Source organism: Bidens hawaiensis, unplaced genomic scaffold (genome assembly GCF_021521415.1).
Source record: "Bidens hawaiensis isolate Kalapana, Puna unplaced genomic scaffold, B.hawaiensis_p1.1 tig00011081_1, whole genome shotgun sequence".
NCBI classification, from domain to species: Eukaryota; Viridiplantae; Streptophyta; class Magnoliopsida; order Asterales; family Asteraceae; genus Bidens; species Bidens hawaiensis.
The window spans coordinates 296,270-305,670 of NW_027491856.1; the positions used below are offsets into that span (position 1 = coordinate 296,270).

At 37.2% G+C, this 9,401-nt stretch overlaps 1 protein-coding gene and 1 pseudogene across 1 annotated transcript; both read left to right on the forward strand.

The window, feature by feature from the left end:
- The first annotated feature begins 911 nt into the window (after window positions 1–911).
- On the forward strand, window positions 912–4,623 carry LOC143537121 (UDP-D-apiose/UDP-D-xylose synthase 2-like). The gene is made up of 9 exons (XM_077030956.1): window positions 912–1,210; window positions 1,442–1,534; window positions 1,648–1,755; window positions 2,726–2,840; window positions 2,930–3,063; window positions 3,157–3,258; window positions 3,354–3,446; window positions 4,276–4,411; window positions 4,485–4,623. The coding sequence occupies exons 1-9, from the start codon at window positions 947–949 to the stop codon at window positions 4,595–4,597; spliced, it is 1,158 nt and encodes a 385-aa protein (XP_076887071.1). The 5' UTR covers window positions 912–946; the 3' UTR covers window positions 4,598–4,623.
- Window positions 4,624–6,014: 1,391 nt separating this feature from the next.
- On the forward strand, window positions 6,015–9,401 carry LOC143537095 (4-hydroxyphenylpyruvate dioxygenase pseudogene; annotated as a pseudogene).

Here is a 9,401-nt window from a genome sequence, read left to right on the forward strand (position 1 = left end):
TAAGAGCATACATAATTCGCAAGTAACAACAAGACATCTTAGCATAAAAAAATCATATTGAATAATAACCCAACTCAAGTCAAAGAAGTTAGAAAGCTGTTTTGTAGTCTTTTAATGATTCTACTAAGAGACTATCTCTGAATTAATCATCATTAAGTATGTTTGGTTCACAAAAATAACACGCCTGAATCGGTCAGCAAACCTCTTACCCATTAAGCATTAAAATGATGTTAAATAAAAAGTTTACCTCGTTGTCTATTCACATGTGTTCAACCCTCAATCTGTCACTCACGCGCCACCTCCTTCTAGACCCACCACCGCGTCATCCACCGCCATTATATCAACGTACTTAGCACTAACTAAACACTTGTTCAGAGTTTCTTAATCATTTAGATCTTTTAATAATTAAGCACTTACTACTACTGTAGAGGTTGTTAAACATCTCTTTTGTTTGTCATATTTTATATTAAGCATGTACGTTATCAATAATGTGATCAACACGACTAAATTTATAATTTTATAGAATTGTAAACAACCCATAATATAAAATATAAAAATAACGCGTATACTAACAATTCAATTTACTTATGTAAAATGCATACAATAAACAACTTAATCATGTCACCATCCAAAATCTAATTGTCACACACACAATATTATTAGCTGTTAAAAAAACAAAAAACGAACAGTGCAGAGTAACCGACAATACCCGCTTGGGCGATCCAGTGCCCTAACATCCACCGTACACCACTCTCCCGCCCACTCCACGCCGTCAGATCACATGTCCACACAAAAACCGTACGCGTGACCACAGTGAATCGAAAGCATCCACTTTACACACTGAATTGCAAGTGGATCCATCCATCCATCCATCATCCCAGTGAACTGTGAACCTCTTTAAATACCTTCCACCGGATCCAATCCAATCGCCGGAGATTGAACAGCGATGGCGAGAGTAGATCTGGACGGAAATGCGATTAAGCCGATGACGATATGCATGATCGGCGCCGGAGGATTTATCGGCTCGCATTTGTGCGAGAAGTTGATGTCCGAGACGCCGCACACGGTGTTGGCCGTTGATGTGTATAATGATAAGATTAAGCATCTACTTGAACCGGACTCGCTTCCGTGGACCGGACGCATTCAGTTCCACCGGCTTAATATTAAGAACGATTCTCGCCTTGAAGGACTCATTAAGTGCTCTGATCTGGTAATTGTTGCTCTTCTAGAAGCTTCGTGTTCGTTTGCCCTAATTTAACTGTCTGTTAGGAAGTGAAAACCTAGGTTTATATATTATATATGTATGTATATTATATGTGTATTAAGTATTCGTGATTAGACTTCAGTGTTATTGCTTGATCTTGATTCCGTGAATGCGGATCGGTTTGGAGGATTATTATTATTATTAATTGTTTTGTGCTGATTTGTTGTATGTGTTTAGACAATAAATTTGGCGGCGATTTGTACTCCAGCGGATTACAATACGCGTCCTCTTGACACGATTTACAGCAATTTCATTGATGCACTTCCTGTGGTATGTTGTACTGCATCTTGTTTACGTTGATTTGAGTTGACGGTTTGGTCATATGACAATTCTTGTGTTATTGAGGCAAAGTTGTGTGATGATTTTGTCACTTTCATTTGTAGGTTAAGTATTGCTCTGAGAATAATAAGAGGCTCATTCACTTCTCTACTTGTGAAGTATATGGGAAGACAATCGGTAGCTTTCTTCCCAAGGATAGTCCCTTACGACAGGTAAGGTTCAGATCTTTTGTTGCTTGTTCTTTTGATACAGTGAAATGTGCAATCACATTTTTTTGTTAGGGATATATGTTGGTTATAGCTATTCATCTTCCTTATTTTCTACCAAACTCTTACAACTTCATTTTCTAAAGTCCGATTTCCAATAGTGTGTAACTTGGTTTTTAAAAAAGTGTGTGGAGATCAAATGCGTTTTTTATCCCAATTCCCAAAAGCCTACGTGTGATCATGTATGACAGGCATTCGTTATTAAAAAAAATACTTAAAGCTATTTATTGATAATATTTTAACTTGTTAAGTTTCAACCACTAAAAATATAAGATATTCTCATCGGCTATGGTTAGATTTGTTCAATCAAGTTGTGTAATTTGTTCAAATACTCAAACCCATTGCTCAATCGAAGGTCAAATTTGTTTTAAGGAGATTTTAAAAACTCAGACCCATTGCAATCGACAGCCTAGTTTGTTCGAGTATTAGTTAACTGCATAAGGCATCGCATCAGCTGCATCACATGCGCATCATGTGATGCATGCATCAACTGTAGCGGTGCGATCTCATCATCACATCATGTGATGCGCTCATTATGCGTTCCTGATGCGTGCATTTAAAACATGGTGGACAAGTTTAGAACTAATAAGAAAAACTGTAATTGCCATTGTTTAAGCTGTTTTAAGTTGGTCATACTGGCTTTTGTTTCAAACATGATCACTAATCTATTATACTCGGATGTAATGTCAACTGGTAACATGCTAATTGGATCACGAAGCACGATTAGTGCTTGTTTCCTTGACATTGGATTTGAATGGAGGTTAATCATTATGTTTAATTTGCCAAAGGTTGAATTAGAGTATTCTGTTAGGTAGCATAGGTTTTGTATTCACATTCAGTCACGTTTGCGAACACTCCCATTATTTTTTTTCAAAGCATTAGTCGCCTCATTTTGTTGGATGATAATGTGTTACAGGATCCTGCTTACTACATTCTCAAAGAAGACACATCCCCATGCATATTTGGCTCAGTTGAGAAGCAAAGATGGTCATACGCATGTGCTAAACAATTGATAGAGAGGCTAATATATGGTAAACAAACAAACTTAAGCCACATTATGTTCTATCTACAACACCAACACTTGCATGCTCACTCACTTTATTTTCTTTTCCCTCAACAGCCGAGGGTGCAGAGAACGGTCTTGAGTTCACCATAGTAAGACCTTTCAACTGGATCGGGCCTAGGATGGATTTCATCCCTGGAATTGATGGTCCCGGTGAGGGTGTTCCAAGAGTTTTAGCCTGCTTTAGCAATGTTAGTTTGACTCACTTCAATTTTACTTCCAATTCCGTTGAACATTATCATATTATATACCAACAATGATTTATTTTATTCTTTTGTACTTAGAATCTTTTGAGGAGGGAGCCTTTGAAGCTTGTGGATGGTGGAGAATCACAAAGGACCTTCATTTACATTAAGGATGCTATTGAAGCTGTTCTTCTGATGATTGTATGTTACAACTTTTCTCTTTTAACATATAGTCATACGGAAAATCTTGTATTTTTGAAAAGCTGGGTAATCATGTTTTCTGATCTGCTTATTAGGAAAATCCGGCGAGAGCTAGCGGTCATATCTTCAATGTGGGCAACCCTAACAATGAAGTTACGGTCAGACAGCTAGCTGAAATGATGACTCAGGTGTGTTCAAATTATTTTTCAGTTTGACTTTTTATAATTATTCGTGGGTAGTTATGACCTATTTTTCAAGAAATGGATTGATTTGGGTAAAAAAAATTGCTTACGGGTCAATTGGATGGTAAATGATCCAAGCCACTCGTGAGCTACTCGAGGACGGTTTGCTAAAAGTTAAAATCGAGTCGAGCTTAAATGAGTCCAAGCTTGAATCAAAAAATAAGGTTGTTTAATAAGCGAGCCCGAGCCCGAGCCCGAGCGTCACTTATCGAGTTCGGGCTGGTTTGTGAGTCTAAATGAGCCTATTATTTATGTAATTTTTAATAAATATGGTTAATATATATTCTCTAATAATTGTGTTATATATAATTATGATAAAAATAACTGATAATATATATTACATAATTTATAGAAAATAATTAATAAATAATAAATGAAGCGAGCTCGATCCTGAAAAAAATACTCATGAGCCAAGCTCGAGCTTTAGAATTAGAGCTCAAAACAAGTCGAACTTGAGCTGTATTTAATTTAAACGAGCCGAGCTCATGAGCCAAGCTCGTTTGCACCCCATTTATACAACGGGTCAACTTATAATTGCAAAAATTTTACATCGAGTCAATTTGGGTCACCATTCTGAAACTTGTTTACTTGTCTAACACCACCCACCACCCATATTGACCTCAACCAAATTTATACTTTTTAAAACTGATCGAATCCAGTTTGATTGGAACCCATTTTGCCAGGTGGTAGAATTGGAAATTGGAAAACTGTTAATGAAATCAAACATGTGTTAAATATAAATATGGATTAACATTTATCCTGCTGGTTTGTACAGGTGTATTCAAAAGTAAGTGGAGAAGAGGCAATAGAGAGTCCCACCATTGATGTGAGCTCCGAAGAGTTTTATGGAGAAGGCTATGATGACAGTGATAAAAGAATTCCAGACATGACCATCATAAACAAACAATTAGGTATAATCAAATTCACTACTTTATTCGCGATCACATCATTCTAACAGGGCAAATTTTTTTGTATAAATGTCAGGTTGGAATCCTAAGACGTCGCTATGGAACTTGCTGGAATCCACGCTTACATATCAGCACAGGACATATGCTGAAGCCATCAAGCAAGCAATTGCAAAACCATCAACAAGCTAAAAAAGTAAGGTTTCTGGTTGAGTTCATATATACAGAATATTATCTTTCTTTCATACACATTCATGTCAACAGTTGCTAAGAAATTTGTACTAGTAATGACTAAGGAAACCTGCTTTGTACTGTTTTGCTCTTTTCCTGCAAAGGTCTGAGTATTTTGTGTTGTATTTTTTTGTTTACAGAGATTATTTGTGCTGTTATTTATTATTCATTTGAGGAACTTGTTCGGCTAAGTATCTCTTGGCCCGAATGTATCAACCTGTATTCTAAATATGTACTTTCAAAATATTTTTTAACATTATATACCATTGAATCCACATCTCAAGATGGTCGGTGTCAAGCGAGAGCCTAACCCTGTTATAAGTCATTCATTGTAACTATAGAGTTATTGGTGATTTACCGTCTCATCTCAAAAGAAGTTATAGAAGTGATCGTTATCTTACTAGTGAGAAAATTTTATGGTCGTTTCTATTGGTTTAGAGTAACGCGGGTTCGCTAACATCCATCTAAACAATGCTCATCTATCTCATACGTAATTCATCTTATATTGGGTATCAACCTAAAACTAGACAAGTTATGAAAATTGTAAAGTCCTTAACAAAGATGAAAGAACGTATTTGGTTCTCTGTCACATTCCTTGCACACCTGAGACAACTATGAGAGAGAGACAAGAATGTAACATGTATGTTTTGAGATGGCATTATAAGAGCCAGTTGTTCGCCTCAACTGATGAACATGGCATGGTGGCATCTTTGCTCAAAATGGTGTCTTGGCGTCAGAATTTGAAAGTCAATCCGTAATTCTTGGCGACTGAAAGGTGTACCCCTTGTTTGGAGGGAGCCCAACACTTTCGTTTTTCACTACTAGCAACGCTCATAGACAGTGTGTGTGTGTGACTATGATCCCCACTTGTTTCTTATGGCTAAGAAAACAATATCTTATAACCAAAACACCACTTTAAGCATCGATATGCCGTTCATCATATCTCAATTTTAAACACGTTTTAGTTCGTATAAACTATAATAAATAAGAGCTTGTTATTTGTATCTTAAATCATTGAAAAAACAAAATTTTCAACATAACTCATTAAAATCACCCGCTTGGATCTTCCACGCTTTGGCGCACATTCATAATAGTAGATAAGATTAAAGATTCTAATGTTGTATGTGGATCTCCATACGATTGCATAATCATAACCAACCACTTACTTGCTTACACATGCTTTATCTTTTGTTTTACAACATCATAACTGTATTATTTATGTAAATTAATTAGAAAAAAATCACCAAAAAGAACCTTACTATCAAAGTCATTTGTTTTAAAGTCAACCAATAAAATGATTTGTTATGGTGAGTTATAAGTCAACATTTACTATATACAACATGTAAGTATATAAGATCACAATACTCGGTTGCCACTCATGGCGCAAAGACCAACAGTTAGGCTCATGGGGAAAGAACAGGAGCTCGTTAACGGCAATGCAACTGCCGGAAAACACACCACCTCGCCGGTTCACATGTCTGACAAGTTCACCGTTAAGAGGTTCCACCACGTGGAGTTTTGGTGTTCTGATGCCACGAACACGGCCCATCGATTTTCATGGGCTCTTGGAATGCCTATAATTGCCAAATCAGATTTGTCTACTGGAAATACAGTCCATGCATCTTACGTCCTTGGTTCCGGGCAACTCTTATTTGTATTCACCGCCCCTTACCCCGCTACCAACTCCACCACCATTACATCCGCCTCCATACCCACCTTCTCCCACACTGCTTGTCGCACCTTCACCGATTCACACGGGCTTGCTGTCCGTGCAATTGCCATTGAGGTATGTTTTGCTTTCAACTCATTACAAGAATTCAAAATAACATGGGTGTAAAATGTATTAAGATTTAAGACACGTAATCCATTGGAACCATTTGGACCGATACTGCTTAGGCTCCGGCTAGAGGTGCTAAATATCAACGTTTCGGTTGAAAGGGCTCCGATAGCGTTTTTTATGTTGAATATGGTTGTGTGTGTTTAGGCTCTAGAGATGCCTAAGTATCACTGTCTTGGCTCAATCCTAGCCTAAGCTAGCATAGCTGGCTCTAGCCTAGTCCGATCGTTTTTCTTTGGGCTCCTATGTGAGTATGTGGTATGTTTGGGACACATGTCAGGAAAAAGGTTCAAAACATGCCAAATTTTCACGGTTTCAATGTCGGCCCAAATGATGAATAACGGATTGACCTATTTTCTTCGTTGATATGTTTTGAAAAGCAAAGTTTTTCATGCCTATTTAGGACAATATGCATATTTTAAATTCTTTATTTAATAAAAATTATTATTATTTAAACGACGTAATTTTGACGAGTTTTGCATACAACTTGGATGTATAACAACTTCGTATTCACATTCCACTATATATAAATATATACTCAATTCTTAAATAATAAAATATATAATAATAGACTCTGTTTAATTTGCAAATCATCACAGCTTGATAATGAAGCTTGACTTCTGGCTAATTTATTAAACAAACCAATAGGCTCGACCTCGTTTAAACCCGACTCAATTCAAATTTTTAGCAAATCAATCTCGAGTGACTCACGTATCACTTGACTCGTTTACACCTCTAGTAAATAACTTTTTCTGTGTACTTAGTAAATTAAAATCAGATCTCTTAATAAAGATATCTAATTACCTGATAAATGACATAGATAAAACTTATTTTTGCATGACTAAAATAAATATTTCACTTAACCAGGTCGAAGACGCGGCAAATGCCTACTCCATGAGCATTTCTCATGGCGCCAAGCCTTCATCACCTCCGGTCACCGTAGCTTCACCCGACACCACCATCGTTCTAGCCGAGATCCAGCTCTACAACGACGTCATACTACGTTACATCAGTTACACAAAACACCAAGTAACAACTCCCTCCACATTTTTACCCGGATTCCAACCAACCCAAACCAACTCCTCATACCACCAACACATAGGCATCCGCCGCCTCGACCACGTGGCACTCAACGTCCCAGAACTCACTCCCGCAGTCAACTACCTTAAATCATTCACCGGATTCCACGAACTCGCACAATTCGCTGCCAAAGAAGTCGGAACCAACAACAGTGGGCTGAACTCGGTGATCATGGCTTGTGATAACGAGATGGTTATATTCGAGGTCAACGAGCCGGTCAACGGGACGAAGAGGAGTCAAATACAGACGTTTTTGGATTATAATGAAGGGCCTGGGGTACAGCATTTGGCATTGGAGAGTGAAGATATATTTTGGACTTTGCGAGAGATGAAACGGCGGGGTGGGGGGTTTGAGTTTATGCCGCAGCCACCACCGACGTATTATCGGAATTTGAAGAAGAGGGTGGGAGATGTGTTGAGTGGTGAGCAGATGGAGGCGTGTGAGGAGTTGGGGGTTTTGGTGGATAGAGATCATGAAGGGACTTTGCTTCCAAGTTTTCACTAAGCCTTTGGGTGGCAGGTATATTCATCATTCATGCATGCATGCATGGATTGCTTTTTTTCAGTTGGCCGGTTTTCGCTGGTGTTCAGATGTCTTTTAACTCGACGTTTGAATTTTCGCTTTGCGTCGGTTAGTTAAATAATAATACCGGTAAAACTTAAAGATACAATGCAGTTTTAAGGTAATCATCATAACCACATAAAAGTTACACACCATCAAATAACCATTTGGAAAAAAAAATAATAATAATAAATAAATGAAGTGTTAGCTTAGCTTACTCGAGTTCGAAACTCATGTCTCTTTTCTTTTCACGTTGCTTTTCAAACGCAATTACGTGTTACAAATTTTTTTCTAAGTTACAAATATTGGGAACTGGCATTCAAAAGGAGTTGATCGAAAAACAATAATGATTAATGAACGTTACGTACAAAACTAAAAACACGTACTTACACTATACACACACACACTAGATCCAATATATATACTAATATACTAGATCCATCCACATATATTTGCATACAGCTGTTGTTGGCAAACACTCAAACGATTATTGTATTAAGAAACTCACTCAAAACTTAATCACAATAATGAAAACCCTACACGGTTTATATAGACTAAACTTAGACGCGTTTGAATCTAACTAGGATTCCTAAACAATAGGTAAATTAATTAAAATAAACCTAACAACCTAAACCAACATGTATTAGGAAGTATCAGGACCCACCAAGTACGATTCTGAAATTGGGGGGTGAATGTTGGCAATTTCTAATCAAAGCCTTGGAGTGTAAGGTAAGTAACTTGGCGAACAAGACACAAGTTACATATGGATCCTAATACTTCCTAATACATGTTGGTTTAGGTTGTTAGGTTTATTTTATTTAATTTACCTTGTTTAGGAATCCTAATTAGACTCAAACGCGTCTAGGTTTGGTCTATATAAACCGTGTAGGGTTTTCAATATTGTGATTAAGTTTTGAGTGAGTTTCTTAATACAATAATCGTTTGGGTGTTTGCCAACAATTCGTGTTTTCAATTCAGCTCTTGAATAGATACATATGAATGCAGGTTCATCAAGCTTTTTGATGACAACATGCATATATATATATATACATACATATATAAGTGCATAAAGATGATGACATGTTGGCTGCTTTGTGTTATGCGTTTTTGAGCAGGCCAACCATATTTATAGAGATCATTCAGAGGATGGGGTGCATGTTAGCGCACGATATCATTAAAGGGCAACAAAAACCAGGATGTGGTGGTTTTGGTAAAGGAAACATTGCAGAGCTCTTCAAATCTGTGGAGTTGTATGAAAACACATTTGAAAGACACGTTACTCATTAG

Excerpts from the sequence above, each read along its gene's own strand:
- LOC143537121 (XM_077030956.1), top strand. The coding sequence starts at position 947 with ATGGCGAGAGTAGATCTGGACGGAAATGCGATTAAGCCGATGACGATA. Across the intron at positions 1,211-1,441 it reads TCATTAAGTGCTCTGATCTG|ACAATAAATTTGGCGGCGAT; the intron begins GTAATTGTTGCT and ends GTATGTGTTTAG. Across the intron at positions 3,259-3,353 it reads AAGCTGTTCTTCTGATGATT|GAAAATCCGGCGAGAGCTAG; the intron begins GTATGTTACAAC and ends TCTGCTTATTAG.